The 14,601-nt window shown below is 42.6% G+C and overlaps 1 protein-coding gene across 6 annotated transcripts in view; it reads right to left on the bottom strand.

Moving 5' to 3' along the window:
• Window positions 1-3,030: 3,030 nt before the first annotated feature.
• Window positions 3,031-14,601, bottom strand: part of rptor (regulatory associated protein of MTOR, complex 1) — a 198,588-nt gene continuing 187,017 nt past the window's right edge. For all 6 annotated transcript variants that reach the window (XM_030416136.1, XM_030416152.1, XM_030416143.1 and 3 more), the window contains 6 exons: window positions 11,845-11,951; window positions 10,174-10,301; window positions 7,594-7,680; window positions 7,386-7,502; window positions 6,991-7,120; window positions 3,031-5,749 (listed from right to left, as the gene is read on the bottom strand). In XM_030416136.1, coding sequence (XP_030271996.1) covers window positions 5,681-5,749; window positions 6,991-7,120; window positions 7,386-7,502; window positions 7,594-7,680; window positions 10,174-10,301; window positions 11,845-11,951 — 638 coding nt within the window. In that variant the 3' untranslated portion in view covers window positions 3,031-5,680. The remainder of the gene's footprint in view (window positions 5,750-6,990; window positions 7,121-7,385; window positions 7,503-7,593; window positions 7,681-10,173; window positions 10,302-11,844; window positions 11,952-14,601) is intronic.

The following is a 14,601-nucleotide window of genomic DNA, read 5'->3' as shown; positions in this document are numbered from 1 at the left end:
GAAGGTGGAGGTGTGCTGCGTTGCGTCTCTGTGTGGTCTCTGATCGGACCGGACAGGTCATAGAACTGTCATTGTGATTAACAGGATGGGGTGCTGCTGGGTTAAATAATTCATCTTCGATGTGGGACAGATGAATAACAGAAACTGGAATGGACGCAGCAGCAGAAACATGAAGTGCGTCTCCCCCTTACGAGAGAGTTTAACTGCATTGATTACTGAAATCTCCAACTCCTGAGCTCCATCACTGCTGTTCCCTCTGAGGAGGATCCTCTGTACTCTCCTGTTTATCACTACAGATTTGCTTTTTCTGCTTTAAAGATGATGCCATGATGTTTGCTAAAGTGGCATTACTACTGCATGGAAAAGAAACCCTTAGATGACGCAAAGCATCTTTCTACATACTGAGCCCTACAGGTAAAACACTGCGACATGGACTTTAAATCTAGGTTAGATCTAGAATATTAGTGCAAACGCTTTCTGCTGCTGAGATGCGCCCGCAAAACACCTGATGTCTCCTCTTCTTTAAGACCGTCTGTCTCAAACTAGCAACGACACTTGCGCTGCGCTGTGCGCCACTTCAGCCGGCAAAAAGATGCTGGAGGATCGCTACAAGTTCTGTTATTGATATGACACTTCTTACGACCTGTCCTGTGCGATAAGAGGACTGAGATCCGCGCGCCACATTACAGCACACAGAGACGCAGCGCAGCGCAGCGCCCCTCAGCGCAGCGCCCCTCCACCTCCTCCTCCACCTCCAGTTAAATAGAAAATTTTGCTCATATAAAGTCAGAGTTGTCATAATGTTTAAAGATTATTAATCATACCAAATGCAAACTCGCCTCGTTTGACCCCAGCATGAAGTAGAACTCATCAAATCATGTAAATGATATATAATAACAAATCATCACGGTATAAAATGAAACTGGTCACGTTCGTACATCAGGTTTTCCCGTTATAACGTGATGTGTTTAGTGTCATGTGTGTCAGCACTGCTCTTCCGTAGCAAAAACAGCAAAGAGTGGCTCAATATTTTACACATTATAAAGAAAATAAAACTTACCTGACAACCGGTGAATAACACAAATTTAACTATGCCCTTAAACTTCAGCGCCTGCACAAATTAAACGGTGCAGAAAAATGTCCGCAGACTCAAACATGGCTAAAAACACGAAAGTGTCACACATCAGTCAACTCAGCTCAACCCCGAGGCACAATAACAGAGCAGAGGTCAGCCTGGGACACACAGTGTACAGGGGGCCCACAGCAGTGAGCCTGGAGGTTAACTAGCTGAGGCTCCAGCGTTCCACACATGGACACATGAGGCCTATAACATGTCAGAACTGTTTACAGATTCTGTGGATTAATAATAAATTACATATAAATATGTCACTGTTAATATTACCTGCTGTATAATTGACCTTGTTACACCAATAAGGCTGCCATCTACTTATTATTGTGCAGGTTCCACCTCCTGCAGCCAAAGCAGCTCTAACCTGTCAAGTCCTGTGCTGTGTGGCACTGCAGTTTGAGTCACACCACTGGATATTTGTAAGGACACCTGGACATATTTCTGTCAGTCTGTGTGGTGTTAAAGAGCGAGTGTGTGTGTGTGTGTGTGTTTTAAGGAAACCTGCAGACATTTCTTGTGTTTTCTGCAGCTACCAGCTTAAATGGCCTTTATACTTTTTTGGTTTGGACTTTTGTTCATGGTTTGTTTTACCTCATTATTTTTCTTTTTCCTGTGTAGGGCAAGAATTCAATAATGCCAGATAGAGTAAAACATTTGGGTGGTGAGAATCTAAAGGACTGTAATAAACTTGGTTGAGTTTCAATTGGTGAAATAAACGAGATGGACGACGGTATTGAAAAATGGCATTCGAGTTGTACATGATTTATGTGTATGTTCAACATATTTCATTACGTTATGTTGGATATGACATGTTCGATGGCAGATTATAGCCGGGTGGTAACATTACTAGCCAGGGGGTGGCACTGTCAGTGATGGAGCTTCCATCATGTGTGAGAAAGAGGAGGATGTTGATAGTAGCGAGGACATTCTTCATGTGGTTATTCCGGGCAGAGGGAGTGCACATGTATGCATTTTAAATGATTCAAGCAGATCTGGGGATGGCCCACTCACTGGACTGGACTTTGCAGGGGCTCAGCCATTTCTTCGGTTGGCCTGAATAAAGTAAATTGTACGCCGATCAGCCACAACATTAACACCACTGGCAGGTGATGTGAATAAAATTGGTCATCTTGAACCGATGCAGTGCTTTGCTGGGAAACCTTGGATCCTGGCATTCATGTAGGTGGTTACTTGACACACAACATCCATCCAAACACCGTTGTAGACAAAGTTCATCCCCTCATGGCAAAGGCACCTCCTGATGGCTGGAGTCTAAAGAAAAAAACTGTTTGAAATTAATAAAAAAAAAAGTATGTGTATAATGAAATAAAATCTCCTTATGAGTTTATTTTTTCATAATAAGAAACTGAATTGTAATAATTAATTAAATTGGCTAGTAATTGGGTTTGTTTATGGATTTACCTCCATTACTTATTTCTGATGTAGTTGTTAAAATGTAACACTTTGGAGCTCGATCACACAAGTCGGAAGTCTTTCATGTAATTATTGTTTAGTTTATTTATCATGATGGAAGTATAAAACTTATATTCACTTGTAATATATTTAAAGGCAAAACCATTTAAATTCAATGTCATTACTTAGTTACATCTGATATTACATTAAGTGTGACAGAGGCCTCAAAACCTGCAACATTTCCATATAAGAGGACTTTACCTTTGATACAGCTAGAAACATACTGGGTTATGTAATGTCTCGGTCGTAACTCCCAATAATTAATAAATGTCAACTAGTCCACAAATGAAAATCTACTTTTAATTAAAGAAGAATATCTAAAGTTTCTAAGTGAGAAGTTTTATGGTTTTTACAACGCAGATGTAGAAATGTTAAGAGGATCACAGCATAATATTGCTTCAAATGCAAATGCCCAAAAACAGACGAAATCCGGTGTTGTATTTGGTTTATTTCATTGATTTCATCTCCTGTCTTATAAACCACAGTCAGCAAAGCAGTCTTAAGTCACAGAGACAAACCTGATTGTTTTCATTTTTACCTTTCTTACTACTTTGTTAAAGTCTCTTCTTTTTCTTCTGATCTAAAATCTTAAAACTCAAAACAGGATACTTAGAGATGAATGTGATTCTGTAGGAAGTAGCCCCACGCAAAAATGCACTGTGAGGGCTGAGCCAGTGAAGCAGGGGAGGCCTGCTGAACCACAGAGAGCTCAGTGACGGGTGATGATGGGGACTAATGTGGCGACCGCATCGGCAGCCGCTTATACAGAATTGTGGTGTGTGTTCCTGGTTGACTTCCAGTCCACAGGTTTATCCTTTCTGCAGGGAAATGCAACGCTAAGGACAACTGATGCAGAGGGGGTGAGGTGGGTGTGGCAGAAAAGAAAAAGGGGGGCTGCTGCTGGGGTACGTTGGTAATGAAGAGGGTATGGTGTAGTGAATATGTGTGTGTGTGTGTGCGCGTGAGGGTAAGGCTGTCGCTGTCCCCCCCCACCCCCTTTTTCTCCCCACCTCACCGAGGGCTAAGGCAAACAAAATGCCAACAGAATTAAAAACATCAAATTAAAAAGCAGGAGCAGAAAAAATGGTTTAAAAAGCTAAATAAGCAAAGCTGTGGCCCCTGGAGAAGAGGCACATCCATGGTGATACTGCACAAGAAAACAAAAACAAAAAAAAACAAAGAGAAAAAGCCAAGAGAGGCCCTCTTCTTATGAGAGGCGCCTTTACCAAAACAGCACCACAATGACATTTACGTCAATGATGTCCATAATCTCTAAAGTAACACTGCACCAGGTCATGTGACTGACCACACCTGTCCATCATGCTGCAGACACTGGGGAGGCTGGCAGTTGCTTGACCTTGGTTTGAGGAGGCTCGTGAGGTACCTGAGCGAGATTTAGGACGCTGACTAAAACTTGACACAGTGAGCATGAAGAGGTACGTTCCTTTTGACTCGCTTTATCTTCGCTGAACAAAATCAAACCAAACACATCTGGCTATAAAATCTAAATAAAGCTCAAAGACGGAGGAAATTAAAGAGACCTTGCAGAAGGTTCGTCAGTGAAAGTGAAAAATGGTCCAAATAGTGCGTTCGGATGATGATCCCTTGTGTGTGATGAGTCACATCGCCTAAAAGTTCTCTAAACCTACGGAGCTGTGTGCTCAAAGGGTATCTTGACTGCCCCTCGCTGAAGTGTGATAAGCAACTGGGGTCAACTTCTATTTATGTTTTCCAGAAAGCAGAAAACCACGGATTGGCACACAAGAGGAAAAAAAAAAACAGAAGAAGAAAAAAAAGAAACTGCATTTTGAAGGTCAAAAAAGTCTTTGCAGGGCTTCTGTCGTTCGTTGACTTCACATAGGGAAGATTTGGACGTATTCATTAGCAGAAAGTTTAGACAATCACAGGGACCCACCAATTTAATTGATATCTTTCCTGTCCTGGCTTGAATGGAAGGGGTAAAAATGCATCCTTCTATAGAGAAAGAAGGAATTACACTGCTATGAATTGAAAAAGGGTGTTCGTATTGCTATACTGTGGCACCTTTGGGTGCTGCAGGTCCAACTGTCTGAAGCTTTTGATGCCATGCTGCTATCGCCTTCAAACGCTGGGGAGGAGCTTGCGGCTGAATCATGGGAGGCTTTTATTGCTTTGCAGGGCAGGTAGGCGGGTACTGCAGGACCAATCCAGCCCTCCTCTCACTGTGCTAGATACAAGAGTGTGTATCATCCAAGGGGCAATAGAGGTTTTCCCTTTTTACAGGAGATAAGTTAAAAAACAGAAACAGCCCTCTGAGCCACAACAAAGGGGCCTGCATGAAAAATATATGATTATGTTTAGGACGCTGGGGGAAGGATGAAGGAAGAAGGAGAGTTCTAGCATGGTAGCAGGCATCGTTTTTGGGTATCACGTCCAAGACTATGAAGGCCCAGTGTGGGGCACATCTGTGCTATAATCCATTTTAACGCACGCACGCCAGTCCATCTGGGTCCATCCCTCCACACGTCTTGCTAGCGTCGCAGCCAAGTAGCGAAACTCTGTCCTTCGGCTGCAAGACGGCCATTAAAATTAATTCATAAACACAACGGGGTCCATCGGAGGGTGAGCCCGTGTTGTCTGTGTTTCAACGGTGTCTGTTGTCCTCCGGGCGACCCCCCCCCTCGTCTTGCCACTTCTAGGTTCACTGGAGTCACAGTCCATTCAGGTAGTGATGCTCGCTGAGTCACGAGGAGGAGCCCCAGTGATGGGTGGGTACCACTTCTTTAAAATAGAACCTCTATTCTTCTGTATACGCTATTTAAATATACACACTCCTCAGCACAGCCAAGTCTACAATCATTAGCTTCATAATAAGAATATGAATAAACAATGAGAATAATAATAATAATAATAATAATATATATATATATCGTCGTTCGTAGCATGAGTTTTTGTCAGCAGCCATCACTAGAACATTCAGGGTGGTAATTGCATATGTACAACAAAAACATCATTTACATCCCAGAGCTCGAGGCTCAGGGTCAGAAGTCATATGTGGTGGTTTGGTTGGGGGGAGGGGGGGTGATGAATGCTGGTGTGTTATCTGAGCCTCTTCTCCGCTGAATAGATTGACATGTAGTAGTCGTTGCTGCCTACCGCCAAGTGGGGCTGGAGGGAGACAAAGAGACGACAGTCAGTCAGTCAGACGACATGTGTGTCTTCACAGAAACTGAGTGTGAAACTGAAGAAAACACAATGTCTCGAACAAATTCCTTTAGAACATAGTCCATGTCAGTATTACCTTCACAAACGCAGTCACGGCACTTAAGGCACAGAGCTAAGGTAAAAGACATGAGTTTCTTGAGCGCAGAAACGGATGCGTTTGCGACGTAAAGTCCCAGGGGAAAAAAAGGAGTCGATATCAAACTCTAAATACGCATGCTGTAATTGTACTGAGCATACAACCAGGCCCTATGGTATCAAACCATTCAGAGTATCAAAACAGCTCGGAATAGGCCGAACAATATTCTCAAATTGACTTTCATGATTAAGAAAAATGATGATTCAGAGGACATGAGAGTTCTGGTGTCTCGGGTCAGACATATATAGAAGTGGGGCCAAGGTGTGCTAACAGCTAACTGAAGTTGGCAATAACGATGTATTTAGAGGGCAAGATTTACAGATGAACAATAATCCCCACATGATAATAACATATTTGATTTGCTAAACATGTTATACTTTATGCGGCTGCTGTTGTCAGTGAAGCTATAGGGCAAGATTTTCACGATATTCTTCTCATACTTGTGTACTTAATTTGTGTTTGCTAGCATCTTGCTAATGAAGCTGCACAGGGTGACTGGTCCATTTTAATAGGAGTATATAAATAAGTTGCTTCTAACGTTTGAGGAAATTAACCTTCGTAACATGATGATATGGGTGTGTAAACCACCCAGTATATTTAATTTGTATAGTTTTTTTTCACTTGGGGGTAGTGGAAATAACTAAACACAACACTGACATACAGTATTATAACCATATGAAGATCATGTTAAAACTGACAGAATCAAATGCATATGTACACATCCAAGACGAGCAACATTAATCCGCATTGGGAGTTGTGTTTCTGACTACCTGCACCTTCCAGTGTTCTCTCTCTTTTTGGCTCTGTTTTGGTCTTCACCAGCTCCTGAGAAACACATCTGGATCGTCATCTTATAAATGCTCCACTCACTATCTTTACCAGCTAGATGCTAACTTTGCCCGTCAGCTGTTTGGTGCTGAAATCTGTTGCTGAAAACAAGTCTGATGAGAGTGGAGTAGCTGGCCAAAAAAAACCCCCAAAACAACTGGCCCAGATGTATGACTGTATGAACACTGTTGTGGTCAGAGACAAGTAAGTGCTACTTTACCCAGTACGGATGGAAGGCTAAACAGCTGATGGCCCCAATCCTTTGTCCCATGAAGCCGTCATAGTACTTTATGTTGCTGATCACATCGCCGTTAGCATTGTAGACGGCTATGAACTGGTTCATTGATCCACTGGTGGGCAGGAGATAAAACAGACAGAGTGAGAGAAGCAAGCAGTGGCAGAACGTCTCAGCTTTAAACAGCACATCAATCGTAAGCTGCTGTGTGTGCTGCACGGGATTTCTTTTCTCTTTCAGGATAGATGTCCGATGTTTTGTGCAGTTAAACATTATTTGTGTGTCAACTCAAGTAAAATACAGAGACATTTTTTTTTAACAATCCTTATTTAGACATAGAGGACAAAGTAAAGAGGACTGAAAAGGAAGTATGGTCTCACCAGGCAAACAGGTTGGCCTGCGGGTGGATGTCCAGGGCTGTCAACCCCTTCACCGTCTGCAGCACGTTGATGGAGTCCGGAGTCCGTGGTTCAAAGAAACGAACATCTCCGTTAACACTGGTGGGGAATAAGTCGGTCAGTAAGTCAGTACAGACAACCTGGACGAAAACAAGTCGTGTAAATCATAAGAGACAAAGCGAGAGCGTACCTGACGCTGATGATGTGTCCGTCTGTCTCCTTCTGTAGATGAGCTTTGACTACCCAGGCACCATGCTCCCTGTAGGTCATCACCCGGCTGCACAACAGACAGAACAAATGTCAGTAACGGTGGCATTTAACAGTGTGCTTCCTCACATCAGCCTGACAGGAAAAACACCAGAGCTGTGAGACTGTGAAATCATCAGCTCAAAGCTTAAAACACAAGTGACACACAACAGTTATAAAGCCAGAGGACGAATATTTAAAGAATCTTTTGACATTCAATAAGTAAGTGAAAAAACTGAGGAACGTTAATGACAGGAAAACAAACTGAGGAAGGAAAAAAAGGGGGGGCGAAAAGGAAAAATAGAGCCTAGTCAATCTTGTGTTGTCGAGACAAACATACATTTGTTACATTCAAAGATGAGTAGAATTATTATTATCATTTCTTTGCTGTGATGCGCAGATAAAAAAGGATCAAAATACACAGTTAGTACTTAATAATGTCAAAACTGCTAGAGCAAAAGGGTAGAATCTGAGGACACACAAACAATCTATGGCTCAAAGTTGCGTGTAGTGCATTGTTAGAACCTGTGTGTACGTGCTAAAGCCCGTCCTCTCATATGTCATGTGTAGCAGGGGATCGCTTTTTACTTTAGTACAAGAAACCTCCAGCAAACAGATGACAGCAGTATAAAACACACAGGCAGAACTCTTTGTGCCGTAACATGTAATGTAGGTGGAAAACCACTGGGTGGCACCATGGGACTACGACTTAAAAAACAACCACCCTCCTGGAGAGACTGAGATGACATTCGAGCTGAAAACAAAAACACCCCAACTATCTTTTCAGATCAAGGCTGTATCTGAATTAACCTCTTCCCATAATGCACTCTATTAAACTTGGTCTAATACATTGTGACAACAGGTGTGACAGTAAGTGTGTTCGATCTGCCTAAATTTCAAGAAAAAAACACTTGCTGAAAACATCAAAATTGACGTTATTCCACCAGTCCTGAATAAAACAATTAGAGATAATATGAATTTATCATGCAGTGCAGGACTTGTACACATGAACGAAGGTGTGTTACATACAAGCACATGTCAAAAGAGTTCACACAATGCTAATTAAGCCGATCACTGGCAGTTAATTTCTCTCTAGCCCTATTCCAGAGTCTTAAAAGGCATAATATGAAGAAATTACCTACAAAAAACAATGAATAGACTCATACTAAAAATAATCCCTCTCAATCATCACTCATGACCCAGTCAAAGTGTGTGAAGGTGTGTGTTTGTGCAGAGATGCTGCTCTCTGACTGGATTTTCTTATTTTCTAAGTATTTTGCTGTGAACAGTGCTGTGTAGCCCCACGCGTAGCAACGTAGCAACCAGGTTACATCGCCTTCTCATCTCTCTCCTCGGCTCCGTCTGCGTCATGAGCTGCAGGTCTGTGCTCTGTTTGACCAAGGGTGGGGCGACACACATACACACCAGCAGAGGGGCGAACGGCAGACAGAATGAAAACTGCGCTTTCGGGCTGAATTCGCAGAGAATCCAGCCATGCGGCTGCTCCTGCAGGGTTGTGTGCAGGTGTGTGCATGCTTGTGATACTTTGAACAAAACCACAGAGAAACAACAAGAAAATAATGTTTTGTTTCTCTGACTCACTGCTTTGTTCACTCCCTCGCTACATTCGCTCTCCAGCTGGCTCGACTACCCCTTTTTTCTACGTCTGCGTGAGCCGGGGAGAAGGGGCCGTCTTTGAATGGTTTGTTTTTAAACAGCAACTGACAATGGCAACAGCTGCATATTATTATGCCTTTAAATCTGTATGTGGCCACTTTCCTGAGTGATGTGATTCTACATCAACTGGAAAAGACTGGTTAAGCTGAGCTGAGGGGAGGAGCGACTGTGGTGACGGAGTAGGCTACAGCAGCCAGGAATACGGCAGAGCCTGTGGTGTCATAAGCACTTCAACAGTGATTGTGTGATTATTTTCACTGCCAGATGGGGGAGACTTACAGCCATTTTTAGATTCAAAGGATAAAAACACAATTTGTAAACTGCTGCACACATGAAACATAAAAAGCATGTCATCAAGAATATTCCAAACATGACCTGTATGTGCTGTCTACTGGTCCTGCACTAATCTCAGGGGAAGCAACATAGCTGCTGAAAGACGTAACTCCATGCCTGAGGAGAAGTATTAAATTAGCTTTACTTAAAGATTTATGGGCCACTTCATGGTTTAACTGCTTTGTTTTCCCTCTTTGATACTGAAATTAAAATAATGTTTAACCAACTGGGGCTATGTGGTGCCACCAGGGTCCATTAAAAGAGGTGGAACCCCCAAAGGGAGATTTGCAGCACATTATATGCAATAAATATAGATTAGAGAAGTGAATAATGTAGGAGTCTGTAGGAGTTAATGCTCACAGAAACACTTGTGTGTGTTCTTGAATGTATTTGAAGAATGGTGAGACGGTAAAAGGAGCTGGGTAATTATTATTAACTCTAACGTTCTCCTTGATAAGAAAGAGATGTGGTCAGAGGTCGCATGGGTGATATATGAAGAGTGTGTGCGTTTTACCATTCATTTGGACCCATCCTCCTGTCGAATACACGCACAGATCCGTCACCCAGGCCGGCAACGATGAGCGAGCGCTGGGAGTCGCAGGACAGGCTGGTCACACAGCTGTCCGCTCCTGTCGGGATGTCCTGGTGGACAAGAGCAAACACACAAATCAACACTGCAGGTTTGTAAAGAAGCCTGCCATGTTACCACTGTCATTACAACGCTCATTTCACTCTAAACCGTCTTTAAAATCATTAATCATGGGCTCTGTCTACTGTTGGCTCGTTTGAAGTTGGACCGAGCATCAATACGCAGCCACAGGCGAGGCTGGGCCATTTGTACTTGTATTAAGTCCATCAATCTTGACAATGATTAGCACGCTGAGGACCATTAGATGTGTAAAACCAAGAGGAAAAAAAAAGAAGTGGAAACCACAGTAATGGTTCTGTCTCTGCCACACGTTTCCATTAGTTTACTGATACACACGACAGCATGAGCATACTGTAGACTGTCAACATTTGGTCATAATGTGAACAGCTTCACCTAAACATTTGTGAGCCCAAAGATTCAAGGTGCCGCTTCACACACAGCCTCAGAGCTGTTAGGTCAAAAAGTGTTGACTCCGAGAAAATGTAATATGCCGGGCTCCTTTATTTAGTCCATGGATCTTCAAAGTATTCTAGGTGGTGACTGACTAATGGACAAACACTACTAGTTTTTAATCTAGGCCATATAACGTATTTGATAGTGCATTAGCTACTGGTAGACACTAGTTGTGTTAGCATTCACCACTTCCTAGCTAACATTACTACTTGACAATGTTCCACAATATAATTGGAAAGGCGTTAATTAATTTCAAACAAAGATGCATCAACACATTTCTCTAAACGTGGAACGGAGAGAAACTGGATGTCATAAAAGTTTAATGCTGGCTAGGAAGTGGTCAGGATTCTAACGTTGGCTAATGGGTTTTCAAATATGTTGATTTATCCTCAGAAGTGGCACTCAACATTTTCACATCCATTTTCTTTACAGTTGCGGATCAATCTGGAAGCAGTACAATGACAACACTTTGTCAGATTCCTTACATTTATACAGCTTGCAACCTGGAACACAGCGACGTAACGTTCTCCTAGTATAACAGATTCTCAGGCTAATATGGCTTGCCCGGCATACTGTTGACTGGGTCATACATTCACTATTTGCCACAAATTTCACTGATTTTAACTGGTTTTGACTACAGCATTATAGGCAACATTTCCTAAAGTTTTGGCAGCAGAACCTGGAAGTAATCCAACACTTTAAGGAGCATTGTAGGCGGTTATATGATGACGTCTCCTTCAAAATAATACCTTAAAAATGATCTTTACAGATAACAAAAGACATCAAATCAAAGGAGAACAATAAGTAGAAATATCTAACTAGAAGAAAGGTTGATAGCAACCGATCGCTAACACATTCCAACCAGTTCTCCAACTTCCCAGACTGCAGCTTCATAACAATTTGTCCAAGCATTCATTTAATATGATTAATCCAACAGAACAAGACGATCTTTAGTAACAGACCGTAAAAACCTGAATGGTAAGTTTCACACCAGCTAGTAAATGGCTACAAAATGCATTACTTGAGCCAAGAATCTTTTTAAGAAAAAAAAAGAGAGAGATGTGCACGGTGCATGATGAGTACCTGGACCTTCATCTCTCTGTCAGTGTCCCAGATCCTGATGACTCGTACATCTCCAGACGTCATGAGGAGGCCCGTCTCCTGCTCCCAGTCGACCACCATACCTGCACCTACGACGCGAGATGATACAGCAGTTACGATACATAGCAGGCATACAAAGAAAACATGCACTAACATATCTACACATACACATCCTCAAAACATACACCAGCACGGCCTATTGTTGACAGACTCACACATCCGGGCTGACGCCACATCGCTCACTTGAAACAAACAGAAGGCGACTTTTAATCACAATTAGCGCTGAGAAAAAGTTTCAAAGGGCGTCTAATGTCTGACATACGACTACAAAATATTAAATTACTGAAAGACTTTGTACACAATATGTGAACTGCAGTTTTAATTTATTATTTGAACAGAGTTAATTTAATTTATTAGTGAACCCTCGCACAAACACAGCTGTTAAACACACCGAGCATGTGTTAATCCCCCTAAAACACAACACACACAATCTGTTGGAGATTTGAGAAGGCTCTTGCTGCCACATGTAGCAAGTCAATGGAAAGATTAGAGCAGCGACCTGAACCCCTGTGTAACTAACAAATACCCCAAACGATTCCGGCGAAACCAGATCATTTCTGCAGGGGCACAGGCAACGACTCTTCGTGTCATTTAATCCAATTTTGGATGAAGTTATAAAGTTGCATATCAGACAGTCACAAGAGTGTTTTGGATAAAAGCTCCAGATTTCTGGGTGAATAAATATGCACCTCATGCAGATGGAAGCGCGGTTTAGCGTTTTTGCATCCCTCCCAACAAGACGACCACTGGGAGGTGCAAACACTGACCCTGGAACCGAGCCCGTCAGCAGATTCTGGCTCAGATGAGTCAAATGCCACCCGAGTGAGAAAGCGGAGAGGGATGAAGACGAAGACAGCAAGACGCTTCGTATGCTGGCAGTCACAGCAGGAATCAAGTGAGCAGTGCCGTGTCAGCCACACTTGCCCTGCTGGCTCAGTGATGCCTGGCAGAGGCCTGTGGTTGCCGCCTCGAGGCGTCAGTATGCTTCAAACAAAGTGCCTGTTGGATCTGAGAGCAGCGTCACACCTTCCTGATGTCCACATTTCTGTAACTTTTTCACACGGTAACACCCGTCTCATGCAGCAGCTGACCAGGTGGGAATACAAGCAGCGTTTGAGCTTTTCATTTGAACTTCGCCTTTTATCCAATAAGTTTGGTCTGTATAGTTCTACAGAGTGCAACACTGTGAACGCCGTTAAGGAGAGATTGTTTGGGGAAGACCAGCTGCAGGCAAAGAAATTGTTTGACAATCAGGCAGGTTGATAATCGTCGATTGACCCATAGTATTCAGTATATACACACAGGTATATTTATGTCTAATACACTTTAACTTGTACTAAAGATGGACCTTAGAATAAAACTGGGCTGTCCATGCAGTGAAAAGACAGAGACATTTTTGGAATTGGTGCTGCATGACCAGAGAAAACAAAGAAAAAGGGCTGTGGTGTTCACAACCAGAATGCACTGCGCTGTACCGGACCAATAAACACTGACGGGTGACGTACTGCAAGCTGGGCAGAGCTTGGTTTGGGCTTGGAGTTCGTTTTGAAACAGGAAACAGTATGGTGGGCGTGGTGGTAACAAAAAGTGCCCCTCACTCGATGGCGATGGCGCTCTCTCTCAAGATTACACTCGTTGTATCAGAGGATGAACGTGTACAGAATGCAAAACAACAATCTGTAGTTGATTGCCCTAACAACGAAAGAGTGGGGGCTGACAAATGGAAAGAAGTTTAACATTGTTCATTTGCATATACTGCCAACACTGTGGTGATACGAAGTCGCTTGGATATCGGTCAAATAAAAATCAAATTTCCCATTTATGCACATTTATTGCCAGAAAATGACTTCTGGTACTAAAGTGCATTTAATATCAGGTCCTTTGAGACTTTATAGTACTATAAATAAATCCACTTATTAGTTATTTTCCGAAGCTTTCAGCGTTAAATCATCATCTTTAAAGACAGTGGAGAGGCTTGGGAAAAAGGCGTGTGGCAAAGTCATCATAAGTCCTGCTGCACGTCACGTTTGTTCCAGAGCTTTCATGCATCTACCTTTCTTCTAAGATATCTTCCCTTATAAACTATTTATTCCCCCCCGTTGTATACCTTCATTGACAGTCAATAGGAATTGAGGGGAGAGTGATTGGGAATGGTATGTGAGAAAGTTCCTTAGACTGACACAAGCCAGGGTTGTTGCAGCTGACAGTCAGAATCATGTTAGCAACTGTTGAAAGCTTCAAAAATATTATTCTGCCAATAAGAAACTGCATGTTGTTTGGATTCTGATAGCTACACAAATGGTAAAGTATGACTTAACCAAACCATCAGCAGCATTTGGAGAACCGCATTTCCCAGCAGAGTGCAGATGCTGTTTTGATAATGGAAGTCTGTATGATGGAGTAGAAGCGATAAGGGAGGCAGGTGGGGACTCTGCACATGAAAACAAGCTCCATCTTTCTCTCACAAGGATGCTTTTTACCACAGACAATACAGAAACAGCATCTCTTCTCTCCTTTGAAACTCATCGCACCATGCTTCACTCCCTCTTCCCTCTCTTAGTCACTTCCTGCTCCTATTTTTTTCCACAATCAATAACCAAGGATGAGGGCTGTATTACTTTGCACTCCTCTGGCGCTGCAGGACAATAGTGAACATGTGCATCATTTGCGATCCTTTCA

The sequence above is a fragment of the Sparus aurata genome, chromosome 1 (genome assembly GCF_900880675.1).
Source record: "Sparus aurata chromosome 1, fSpaAur1.1, whole genome shotgun sequence".
In the NCBI taxonomy this organism is placed as follows: domain Eukaryota; kingdom Metazoa; phylum Chordata; class Actinopteri; order Spariformes; family Sparidae; genus Sparus; species Sparus aurata.
Note: the sequence above shows the minus strand (reverse complement) of the source record. Positions and strands in the feature narration are given on the sequence as shown.